The 13,011-nt window shown below is 49.0% G+C and overlaps 3 protein-coding genes across 3 annotated transcripts; all 3 read left to right on the top strand.

Annotated features, from left to right (window-relative positions):
- The first annotated feature begins 1,556 nt into the window (after window positions 1-1,556).
- On the top strand, window positions 1,557-4,127 carry B0H65DRAFT_284588 (Alpha/Beta hydrolase protein). The gene is made up of 2 exons (XM_062822925.1): window positions 1,557-2,852; window positions 2,941-4,127. Exons 1-2 carry the CDS (start codon window positions 1,802-1,804, stop codon window positions 3,930-3,932), a joined length of 2,043 nt encoding a protein of 680 aa, XP_062678286.1. The 5' UTR covers window positions 1,557-1,801; the 3' UTR covers window positions 3,933-4,127.
- Window positions 4,128-5,228: 1,101 nt separating this feature from the next.
- B0H65DRAFT_551684 (uncharacterized protein) lies at window positions 5,229-5,476 on the top strand (the record flags this gene model as incomplete). Its single annotated transcript, XM_062829835.1, has 2 exons — window positions 5,229-5,304; window positions 5,361-5,476. 2 exons carry the CDS (start codon window positions 5,229-5,231, stop codon window positions 5,474-5,476), a joined length of 192 nt encoding a protein of 63 aa, XP_062678285.1.
- A 1,187-nt stretch (window positions 5,477-6,663) lies between these two features.
- On the top strand, window positions 6,664-9,082 carry B0H65DRAFT_511221 (uncharacterized protein; the record flags this gene model as incomplete). Its single annotated transcript, XM_062828468.1, has 4 exons — window positions 6,664-6,862; window positions 6,948-7,180; window positions 7,326-7,644; window positions 8,196-9,082. The coding sequence occupies 4 exons, from the start codon at window positions 6,664-6,666 to the stop codon at window positions 9,080-9,082; spliced, it is 1,638 nt and encodes a 545-aa protein (XP_062678284.1).
- Between the last annotated feature and the right edge of the window lie 3,929 nt (window positions 9,083-13,011).

Raw genomic sequence — 13,011 nt, 5'->3', positions numbered from 1 at the left:
GCAGCCACCACGATCAGCCAGTCGGCCGCAATGTAGCCTTGACGCTTCCACCTCTTGGAGTAGAATCTCAAGCCAACACAAAGTGTCGAGATAATCCACATGATGACAGACCCGGCGATGAGGCCGCCCGGGCTGTCATACTCGGGAGGTGAGAGTTGGGGTTGGGACATGATGGCTCAAGGCTGTTTGGACAACCCAATCTGCTGTTGGCAATGACTTGAGCCCAAAAGTCAATTGATCTCGGGCATTTGGCTTCCAAGGACGAGACACCGAGGTGTCAATGGCAGCAGCCTCAACGGGAATCGCTACCTTATTACTCATTCCACCATTGCGCGGGCCAAAAGATACAGACCTGATCCTCTCCAGCCTTCCCTGGCCAAGAGTAAGCGACGAGGGGAAATGTGCCGGCAGCTGATGCCAGCCTCTTCCGTCTTTGCCCGTGTCGTTGCACAACAGTTCCCTCGACCCTTCTTCCTTCCCAGCATGGTCTTTGGTCCGGGCATGTCACAGTCCATCCTATTCCTACCTTCCGCCGACGCTCACCCACCACCACGCTGATATTGAGTAGCAATACATGCTAATAAACGGTGTGCCGTGTCCAGCGTCCGGGATGGTTACACGAAAGAAAATCGTGGGCTTGTCTGCCTGCTACTACTATAATATCTGCCGTCAGCCCCTCACCTCACCTTACCACCGTTCCTTGGGACCATTCGTCCAATGCATACACGCGAACCACCGAAACAATACCACATTGGCTGCAGGCGAACCATGGTCAGTCAGCAAGGGGACGAACCGCAAAATGAGGGGGGCGGACAACGGGCCGTTTTTATATGGACACAAAGACCACAAAGCTGCTTCATTGCGGCGTAGACGGAGCACTCACTCAGCACCCCCCACCATTCTATCGGGGGGTGTCGCACGGCAATACTATGTGGGTAGGATCAAAGTCGGATAAAAGAGCAAAGGGATCATCATCAGCCAGACCCTTTGCCATGTCGCATCTGCCACCGTTCAAGCGAATAATGCAACACGGCAGAGTATCAGGAACCACTATCGGGGCATGCGGAATCCTTAGCCGGTGGTGGTTTTGTGATGAGCCGTTGCAGTTGCACTCCGATAAGCCGCAGACGGAGGATTTTTTGGTCTCGTATACGAAGAGCGAATACAAGCTCCGGGTCTTGGAGACCAACACAGACATTTCCATGGTACACAAAAACACCGGTTACGTTTACAATTACACTGCGCATCAGTCCAATCACTTAAACTTGTCGGACTTGAAGTTGCTTGCAGGGACGGAGTGCTTGGTCTGACCGAGGAATCGCGACCAGTACCGTTCTGCAACAGCCATGTCCTAGATGTAACTGTTGGTTGTTGGTAGGTTCCGTTCCCATGGCAGTCAGCAATCAGGACCTCCTGTCATTAAGAGAGTCCTGACTGATACTTCCCGCCCAGTTAATTGGTTGCCCTGTTTGGACGTCAGTAACCCCGTTGGACCCCTCCATTTGTGTTCCATTCGCCTTGACAGCCGTTTACGGTTGAAGCGCCACCACATCTAACAACCTGGAAATCCTGACAGCCATTGTCACCAAGTCGTTCTTTCTCTGGCACATGTCAATAATTTGGGACAAAGTCAACAAAACATCACATCACCACCAGTATTTGCAGTTTACGCCATCGAGCAACCGGCCAAGAAGCTTGACTGCTTGAAGCACACCAATGCATCCTCATTACCTTTTCTGAAAAAAAGCCAAAGCCGAAGAACGCCACCACCACAAGCAACTCAACCCAAGAGCCACGCACGATGCTAGCCGCACTTCGACCGCTCCAAGCGGTCCTCCTCGGCCTAGCGCTCGCGACCTCTGCTGTCCTCGCGACAGACACAAACCCCATCGTCAAAGACCCCATCAACAAGCTCTCCTACAAGGGCACCATCACCACCCCCCCCAATTCACCAGAAAAAACCACCAAAATCGAACACTTCCTCAACATCCGCTTCGCCCATGCTGCCCGCTTCACCCCTCCCTCACCCTTCCTCCCCTCCCCCGGATCTACCATCGACGCCACCTCTCCCGGCCCCGCCTGCCCGCAATCTCTCCCCGCCATCCCTCCCTTCTTCTCCGAAACTCACGCGATAAGCGAAGACTGTCTCAATTTGCGCATCTCCCGCCCCTCGGGCGTTAAGGCAGATGCAAAATTACCGGTGGTGGTCCATATCCATGGTGGCGGGGTAGTCAAGGGGTCTGCTTACGATCCCCATTTCGACCCCGACCGTCTGCTGGCGTTGAGTGTGGAGATGGGGCAGCCGGTGATTTATGTGGCGATCAATTATCGACTTACCATCTTTGGGTTTGCGCGGTTGCCGATCCTAAAAGAGCAGAAATCCCTCAATCTGGGCATGAGGGATCAGAGAGTGGCGCTGGAATGGGTCAGAGACAACATTGACCATTTTGGCGGGGACCCTGAACGGGTGACGGCGTTTGGATTATCTGCTGGAGGAACGTTTACGAGTTTGCAGATGGTTGCGTATGGAGGGGCTAAAGGGGCGCCGTTTACGAGGGCGTGGATGATGAGTGGACCGCCGGGGACGGCGTTGAATATGACGAGTGAGGAGACGGAGAGGCATACTAGGGAGGTTGCTGAACGGGTGGGTTGTGATTCTACCAAGAAAAATGACGAGGAGGTGTTGGAGTGTTTGAGGAAGGTGCCCATGGAGGAACTGACGGAGAAGGCGATGGGGTATTCGGTTGAGAATCATCCGCCTGCTGGGTTGTTTACTTTTATTCCTTCGGTGGATGGTGACTTCATCCCGGACCGTCAATCGGTTCTTTATCAGTCCGGGAAGTTTGTCAAGGGTACGTCCCCCTCCCCTTTCCTTCCCTTCCCTTGGCCCCGGCCCTCCTCATCTCCCCACAAAAAACATTCTAACAATCTCCCACTCAGGCATCCCAACAATCCTCTCCTGGGCACAAGACGACGGCGCCACCAACGCCGGCCCCGCCCCCCTCTTTACGTCTGAAGAATCCATGATCCCCGCCCTCCACTCCTTCACCGGCCCCTCCTCCCTCACCCCCTCCGACATCACCACCCTCTTCTCCCTCTACCCCGCCTCCGACTTCCTGCCCGAATACCTCTCCTACGCCTCCTGTCGCGACCCGGACTCGGGAGACCCAGAAGCACCAATCCACTACTTCCGCATCTCGCGCATCCTGCGCGATATCTTATTCACCTGTTCCAGCATCGACTTCGGCTACCATTTATCCCGCGCTTCTTACGCCGAAAATCCGGACTTTGCCGGGGTAAGACTGTATACCCTGAACCAAAGTATGTTGACCCCGCTCTTCAAGGGCGCGGGCATGCCGTATCTGGGCGCGGTGCACGGGAGTGATACGAATTATATCTTTAACGGGGTTTTCCCGGAGTTGGGCGATGCTTGTTCGGAGGAGGATGGCAAGTTGGCGAGGGAGATGGCGGGGGCTTTTGTGAGGTTTGCTGCGACGGGGGATCCGAGCCCTAGTAGTTCCAAGGACAACAAGAAAAGGGGGGAGGGGGAGGGAGATGAGGAGGGGTGGGAGTGGCCGGAGGCGTTTGGGGGTAAGGACGAGTTGTTGGAAGATGGAGTTGGGACCAAAGGATTGGAAGAGCTACGGGGAGTTAATGTGCATGTTATTGGCGGGCCGGTGGGGACGGGGAGTTGTAGGGTTAGACATCATGGGATTGTGGCAGGTGAGCAAGATCTGGGGAGCATGCAGAAGCCGATTGTGGGAGAGGGGGTGGAGTATGGGGAGATGGGAGAGAAGGATGAGGATGAGGAGTCTACGGCGGCTAAGAAACCGGAGCAAGTGAGGAGGAAGAGGGAGGCGCTGTTGGAGAGGGAGAAGTTGCTTAAGCGGTGTGCGTTCATCAATACTTTGAACGAGAAGCTGGGCGTTTGAGTTGGATAGTCCCGAGTTGAGGTATGCTCTGGCTCGAGACAGGTCTGGAACATGGCAACTGGGCAAGTGCAGTACCGTGCCTGGTTAGAGGCGGGAGAGGTCAAGCAGGCTGAGGATAAGAATAGCAACACGGAAGCAGCATTTGATGTGGAAGATGTAGGCAATACCTACGGCTGTATGTTCAAGATGATGGCTTTGGAAGATATCACACGGGTGGTTATTTGTGACTACGTCCCCTCTTTGTAAAGTACAAGCTGAAGCCAAGAAGTGGGAAACACTTGGGACAGTCGAGGATGGTTTGCAACGTTGCCTCCTCCCTCTTGATCGTGTGCCATCTTCAGTCATTGCAGGATTGTCGGGTAAGGGTGGCTTTAGGCTCACCGAGGCTCTCACATAACATCGCCAACAGTCGCCGATATTGGATCGTTTTTAAGATTAGTGGCCACCTTCCCAGTGTCAAATGCGAACTGTCTCCCGAGGCACTGTTGAGCTGTGAATAGCTTACGGTTCCGAGACCTGACATGGAGAGGTGACCCTGCAGAGCAGTGAAGACAGATGATTGATGGAACAACAACGACTAAGTCAATATCGGCGTACTCGGTGCTTGACTGTCGTTGGCGCGGATACGAACCTGTGGGATCAACACCCAAAGGAGTTAACATTGAAGAGGCAAGAGCAAGGCAATGACGAGGCACAGTCAGCGTTGGACGCCGGTAGTTCTCCGTGCGGATGCAGTCATAAGCCACGATCGGACCACTGCCGTTGCCTTGCTTTGGCGGTTACTGCAACGATGGCTCGTGCAGTTATAACTCTTGAGTAAAAGGTTTTCCTTGGGCTGTTATGGCTGCCTGCGCACTGGGTGCACTGTAAATGCTCGGTGCTTGGCGATACGGTATTCCTCTCCGGGTGTTTCCCGAGGACGGACGGTTGAATCGAAGGATCGTGCTCGGAGTGCCGAGTGTGTCTGGCCCCCAAAAGCGTGATAACGGTACCTGGAACTACGAGTCGACCGCTAGCATATTCCTGCTAGGCGCTTATTGTGATAAGTACCGGAAGGTGATGATACCTTTCAAGATCTTTTGCCGATCGGGTCTGGTTGTGCTCTTGGGACTTTGTTTCCTTTGGCTTGTATGTATATCTTTCGGTCTGAAGTCATCGTCAGTGCTGAATGGTCTCCCCGATTTCTTTCCTTGCTTCATCTCTTTCTCTCCAGGCTGTCTTTCAACGCTGGCAGTTCGCAAACGCCTCTCACCTTCAGCACAACGAGGTCTTGTACGCCATATCAGCGTTGCAAACATGAAGACTGTTACGCTGTTTGTCTTGCTTGCGGCGTCAGTCGCCTCAGTCTTTGCTGCTCCCATTCCGTCTTCAGGTAAGGAAGCCCCAATGATTTTGATGAGCCCATGACTGACGACTGGACCACCATAGAGCTTGCTCAAGCCACTCGACGAGATGGACATGGGACAGAGTTTGACACGGACCTTTGTCTTCTCAAGAAGCGAACAGGAGTGATTGGCGAGGGGATCGACAATTGCGACATGTGAGAAGGATCTGGGTACTTGGTACAGGCATTGGAGTGGAAGTGTGAATGGAGGGAGGTCGGATGGATGTCGGAGGGAAGAAGAGGGGTCCAGTTACACAAGGGCAGCAATGGTAGGGGACGGCCAGTTCCTTCCGAAACAATGTTGTTTTCCCGGGTTGGGTGGGATTTAAGGCAGGCACGGAAGGATCCGAGAATAGCATTTCCATTGTAACTTCCGAAAGGGCTGAACTGATGAGCGGGAGAAGAAGGGGTTTCCAAGAGAAAGTCGGTGTGCAATCAATTTATTCATTTGATCTTCACTTTTGTCAAAGCCAATTGCGCATAAGGTTGTTCGGGTGTCTTTGATTGCGCCGCAAAGATATACACATTCGCCCAGAGGCCATTCCAGGCTGCCTTACTCGGTACCGTCCACGATATCTGACGCCCCCAACTCAAACTCCGGTACTTGTGCACCTTCAATATCACACTGTCGATATCTTATCATTCGGATTCCGGCAGATGGGCCCGTTCTTCCCCGCCGCCGCCTTCCCATGTTTCGTATCACTCTTCGCTGACCACCTTAACGGCACCCTTTGGCCCTAGTCCTCCACCCTCATTCATATGATGTGTCTAGCCCTACAGCGCCAAGACGCGGGTTCCTCAGCCAAATTGAAGAGCCGCCGTTGCTATCGGTCCGGCAGATCAGCGCCCACCTCCGTTTCATGGGCGCCTGTTCAAGGACAAGATCACCGGCATGGCTTACTCACCCGTATCGTACGATATGCTTCCAGATGCTTTGTGGGCCAATAGTTGAACGTCTTCATGAGTCAGGAGTCTCATAGCATACCTCTATGCACTGTTACCATAATCTTTAGTCCTGAACACTGATCTCTTTTGCGGTACTGTGCGGTTGGCCTACAAGCGCCTACTGACAAGGATGAGGGCGAGAAGGATCATGGACTGCATGGCATTTCACACAACCGCTTTCTACTTGTCTCCAACATCAGTTGTTGTGTCTCTTGCCCTGGTCAAGACCTTGATGCAATGCCGGCACTTTCAATCGGTTCATGTCACTCCCACACTATGGGTCTCTGCTTCTTCCTCCGATACATTTCTCCCACTCATTCATTGTGCCCATAGGTTTTGACCAGTTCTGTGACGACTGCTCAGATTTTCTTTGACGAGATTCTCATCTCAAGAGACTCCATCATGGAGCCATTGATCACAGACGAGAAGCCCCGGTATGCTCGTTTGCACGGCGATGATGAGAACATCCCTGAGAATCCAGAAGCATTAGCCCTCATACGGAAGTGGAAACGGAGATTCTACGTCCTGCTCGCTTCATCTCTTTCCTTCATTACAATCCTCTGCGGTGTTGGAGTCTACAGCATCTTGTCATTGCAAGACTGTCCACCATCAAAACCCGGGGCCGTAATACCGTATTGCAAGTTCTTCCTACATGACGACTTTGCAGTTACTAACACCATTCACAGCACCGGCTCCGGTACAATATGTCAATAAATGGCTGACTGGGGACCCGGACACCAAAAAGTTCATGGGCAAACCTCGTCCTGAACTCGACCAAGCATGGCATGACCTCCTTGACAGCACTCTGATCAAGTACTCAGCCGATGAGCTCTTCCTCGCCAATAACGCCACCTCAGTCCAGCACAAAGATGGCGGCTTCGTCGGCGGGCTGGGTATTTCCCATTCTTTGCATTGCCTTGTAAGCGGCCACCCTGCCATCAAGTACCGACCATCGCGTCTCGGCATCCCCACTCTCCCCTTTTTGCTTACAATCTCCACCATGCCAAGAATCACAAAGTAAACAAGTTTCCCAATCCGTTCACTAACACCTCTGCGCACAACAGAAACGGCTGAAGCAATATCTACACCCCGAGTACTACTACGGCCATGAGGCGCAAGATTGGGACGAGCTCTACTCACACGTCGATCACTGTCTTGAGTCGTTACGTCAGGAGATCTTGTGCAATGCCGACGTGAATGTCTACACCCTGAAGTGGACGCCACACAGCCGGTTCAAGCCTACGGTAAAGGTGCCACAGCCGCATGCCTGTGTCGATTGGGAGGCGCTGCATGGCTGGATGAAGGGAAGGCAGGCTAGGTTGGAGGATATAGTCGGTCCGCCCGAGAGTTTGTTTGAGGGGAAAGATTCCAAGGAGACAGGGAGTGCAAAGGGTCCGGAAGAATGTCAAGGGAAAGGGGACTGGGAAGGGAAGGAGGGGAAAATAACGGAGTGAGACTGCTTGACGTAAAGGTAATGATTGGGGATCCTTGGCGTAGCAAAGACAGATCTAACAGGCACCAATCTCTCCGACCTGTTTGGGCACCTCTCGAAAATGTCGAGGTGCCCCTCTGACGTTGGTTCCGACCACACACGAGGAAGGAACGTGCCTCGCAGCACGATTTTCCAAGAAGGAAGGCGCTCATCGCGTTCCTGCTGCTGTGGATTGCGACGAGTGCGTGTGTTAGATCATTGCCTTTGATCAATTCTTACATAGTTCATCCATTGCTGCTGTTACAACGACCGCAACCACGCACCTATAGCCATCACTCCGCATTAACAAGCTCAACATATTACCAACAGTATCAATATCTTGCAATTCATCAACGAACTTCCAGTATCCTCGGTATTATACCCTCTTTCCTACCCTGCCCACTGCCCACTGTTCCCTTCAAAAATCTTGCTCCCACCAAACACGCTAACAACCCATCCACAGCAATGTCCGCCAACGATTACTACAACAACAACAACAACAACAGCTCCACCTCAGGCCCCGGCCATCAACAGCCCTCCTCCGACACTCAACACGCCCCCAACCAATCCCAATCCCATAGCTACCCTCCCCAAGGCCAAGCTCACCTCCACTCGTACGACAACCATTTTCAACTCCAAGACCACGCCGGTCGTCGTCGCAGCTCCGCCATCTCCATCCCCGCCGGTGCTGCCGGCGTCAGCTTGAACCCCCATCTCGCTCAGGGTTTTCTGCAACATCAAGTCCCGAACAACACCCCCGCCAACCATAGTGGTACCTCTTCCGTTCAACATGGTCATCATCCTAACACCAGCCACTTTTGTCCGGTGGGACAAGACTCGCACAACACCAGCACCTCCAACGTTCTCAACGGTCCCAACGCCAACGAACCCCACGGTTATAACGGCCCCAACGCTCCCAACGCTCCCAACGGCCCAGACGGAGAGCGCGGTCTCGGCGCCACCCTCGTCGGCGGAGCAAGCGGTCACTTCCTCGCTCACCAGCTCGGCCATGGCCATCACGGTGTCCTCGGAAGCACTGCGGGGGCGGTGGCTGCTAATTTGTTGGAGCACCAGTTGAAGAAGAGCCACCACAATGATCACCACAATGATCACCACAATCAGAATCAGCATGCTCATGATTTGGGGCATAACGGAGGAGGTGGGAGAGGAGGGTTGAGTGGGATGTTTGGTGGTGGGCATCATAATCTTCAACAACAGGCACAGCAGCATCACTACCCGGCTACGCACGCTGGAGGGGTTGGGTATGAGCAACACGGACAAGGATATGGTCAAGGAGATGTTCATCAAGAGCACCATGGACATGGAAAGCATGGGAGGTGGGGTCATTAACCGCTTGAGAGGCTCTGGGAAAAAGTGTTGGTGAGTAGTTGTCCTATTTGTATCGCTTACCTACCTACCTGGTTTTTGGCTTATCCTTGATGTATCGATTGTGTCAGGCCTAGTCAGTAGACCTACATGAAACAAAACTTTATTACAACTTTCCACTTCACGAGCAAGAACATCATACACAGGCATCGCATGATTCGCATCACGTTGTGCATATGGGCCTTAGGCATCGACCCCAACAAAGATTGCTGCCACCAATTCGATCCCACTATCCGACACCTCCGCTGTAAGTACTTGCCCATTGAAGCAGCACGTCCTTACGCTCTTGGTAACAACCTCGCTGACCAGCTTTGCTCCGAGAAGTAAGCCAAAGGGGAAAATAGTAACGCTGTCACCCTGCTCGACACAAAAAGGTAGCGACATAGGTCGGAGCGGGAGGGTGCCCAGACGAACCCGGACTCCCAAATCTCCTCGCTGCCGGCGGTCACACCCCTCGACAAAGCCGACTGGGAATTCCGCCTGATCCTCCAAGCCTTTGGCAATTGGCATCCACCACATCCCCATCCCGCGTCCTCGCCCTTCCCCCTTCCAACGTCCCCCTCCCGTTCCCACAAGCCCCTACATCCCATCCTGGCTCACATAGCTAATGCTCCGAGAGCGTTGGGGGAAAATGTAAAAAGAAAACAAGTACGAAAATAATAAAAAAATATACTTACTCCGCTGGGAAACCGCTTGGTGAAAACCCAGATCCCGCTTGAGATTCGCTGTTGGTTAGTGACACTCGCTAGGTGGTTAGTTATGCTCGCTATGGGTTAGTATACTCCCTGGGAGCCTAGCCTGTTAGTAGCACCTTCACGCGCAATTTTGTGATGGGAGCCTGGCCGGTTAGTAGTGATGGGAGCCTGGCCGGTTAGTAGCGCAAGTTGCTATCTTACACTAAATTAACTACTCGCCAAGGTTCGGTTCAGCGACAGGCCCTGCCCCTACACCTGTATTCCCTCTCTCGGCCCACCCAACAAGTGTAGAGACAGGCGGCGACCTTCTAGCCCTGACGAGCACATAATGATACTGTAGATTTTTTTTTTTGGGAAAGAGGAAGGTCAACTTGAAGGAAACAGAGAACTCACACCGCTTTGATACCAGGGGGGGAGTGCCTAGGACGTGCCCAGACAGCTCCCCCCCAGTATGGCGAAAATGTTGCCCTCGAGGAGGAATCGAACGGATGACCTTGCGGAAGGTGCGATTCACAGCCCACGTGGGGAGCCGCTACGCCACGTGGCCACATGGGTTGTTGTTACCCACTTCAACGGGAACCCAAACCTAAATAGGCATAGACGTGTCCGAATCCCCCTTCCGTCCCAACTTCCCGTCCCAACATCCCTGGCCCGATGTACCTCCACCATCAATTGCCAACACCAACCCTTTGGGTTTTCGCATCGCATTTTCCACCGAAGAAACTTGCCAGGGAAAAGAAACTCATTGACGTGCTCGCGCACAGAAGTGCTGGAAAAAAAAGAGCAACGCTGGGAATGTTCGAGGAGAAAATTTGCAAAAAGAAGACAACAAAGAGGAAAAGAAAAGAAAAGTGAACCGGAGGAGGAGGGAGGGGTTTGGTTTTTATCTCCTGCACCAGCTGCACCACAAACCTGCCAAAGTTGCGTTCGGTGTATGGATGCAACCAACATGCAACATGCAACGAACGACCTGCTAGCACAACGGACGATCACATGGCAATTTGAGAACATCCATTATTTGGTTAGTAATGTGGGCATTTTTTTGTACCAGTTGATAACAGTTCAGTTCAGTTGATGCTACGAGATATCGGACTTGACGATACCAGTTGCACTCTCCGGCAGCCCAGAATCTTTTGTAGAGTGGCCATGGAATGATCCCAAGGCAAACCAAAGGGCGGGAATTGTGTCAGATTCAAGGGTGATTTTAGCCATACCATATGGAGGTTAGCGCTCCAGCTACCTAATATTGCCTGATTTCTGGGTATATTTGGGTTACCCTAATACCCTCTATACCTTCTAAGCGAATTAATCATATACATTCTTCAATCAATTAATTCTACACCATTATATCTAACAATTAATAATCTAATTTGCGTATTTATATTCAACGCTATAATTATTAATTATAAGCAAGATCCCTACGAAACTAATAACATCAACTATATCCTTATCAAAAGAATCTACCGATAAGGCTATTACGGTTATTTTTAATACCCGTACCGACTAGCCTAATTAATATAAAATTCTCAAGAGACTTGTTAGTAGCAACTAGGAATTTAGAAATTGGCTGCTTAAAGGAAGACCTATAGTTCAAAAGGTTCTACCTCCGAAGCTGGAAGACTTCTTCTTTACTAAGTAAGTAAAGGACCGCCTTCTAACGGCAAAGAAGGAGCTCGTTAAATTCAATAGAAGAATCTGGGTTAAAAAGGCCGTAACTATAACCGTAATAATTACTACTACTATAGCTACCAATACGAATAGTACTATTACCGAAACTACTATTACTACTTAATTTTAAAAAGAAGCCGCCGCCGGCGCTAATGAAGACGATGAAGAAGGAAGTTTAGGAGAAGAAAATGAAGAAAAGAAAGAGGAGCATAATAAATACCGTACTAAATAGAATATTAAGAAAAATATAATTATTAACTCCTCTACTGACCTAATAACTACCGGGAAAATAGCGTACGATTAAATTAATAATATAAATAACGCTCGTTATAAATACTAGAAAAATTTTAATAATGATAATACCTAAATTCTTAACTAAATAAACACCTATATTACTACCTATTATATTAATACTTTATTTAAATAGGATAAATCCAACCGTAATTAATTTAAAGAAATTGAAAATCAAATTAATTATTAACTTATTGACTAAATTGCTAAAACTCGTCGAAATTATTAAACCTTTATTAAAAAAATAATAAAGAAGTAACCTAAGGACTTCGAAAAATAGTTATCTAATTAGGAAATCCTTATTGTAAACGGGAAAAGACTCGGAATTAGTAAAATAACATTCTTTACTTTATAGTTCACCGACTTTATCGATATAGTCCGTAAATATAAACCTATTTAAATTATCAGTTTTTAGAAATTCGATGACGAATTCGAAGAAATATCCTTAAAATATAAAGATATATCTATTAATTTTAAAAGGGTTAATATATTAGAACGTACTATACTATTAATCAAATTTAAAAAGGCTATAATTCGTAGCGCTTAGGGTATTAACCGCTCTAATTCGTAAGAGTTCGTATTTAATAAAGAGGATATTTCTAATTTTAATTATAAAAAGAAACGGAAGGTAAATGTAAGGAAGAAACGTAGCGCGGATAAAAACGCGAAAAATTCTTTATAGCCGAAAAAGAGAAGAAGCGCTACGGCGCTTTATAGAATTTACAAACAAAGTTCTTATTCAATAATATACTATTAGTATTTAATATTTAAATTAGGAATAATCCTAAATAGAAGCTAAATAACCCTATTTGAAAATTTGTTAATAAGAATCTCGAAAAATATCCTAAAAGTAATAAAGAAATTAAGAAGGTTAAAAGTTAAATATAAGACTGCTTTATTACTTCTACGTAAATTACTACTTCGAAAAATTAAAGGAGACAAAAAATTAGTACTTGTAATTTAATAATTCTTATTAAATAAAGTACTTTTAATACGAGTAGTAGTAAGGTAATGTTTATTTACTTAAGAAATCTATAATCTTTAATTCTGGGGCTTCTATTTATATTTTTAACGAAATTAATTATTTTTCTTCGTTTTAACCAACGTTCTTAAAGGACCGAATTTAGGCTAGTAAATCTCAAATACCTATTAAAGGTTTTAAAACTATTAATATAAAAACATAAAGAAAAAAGGGAACTTTAAAACTATGGTTAAAAGAAGTAACCTTCTACTTTAATT

Source organism: Neurospora tetraspora, assembly GCF_033439725.1.
Source record: "Neurospora tetraspora strain CBS 560.94 chromosome Unknown B0H65scaffold_7, whole genome shotgun sequence".
NCBI lineage: Eukaryota > Fungi > Ascomycota > Sordariomycetes > Sordariales > Sordariaceae > Neurospora > Neurospora tetraspora.
The sequence above is the reverse complement of the archived record's forward strand: the minus strand, read 5'-3'. Positions and strand labels throughout refer to the sequence as shown.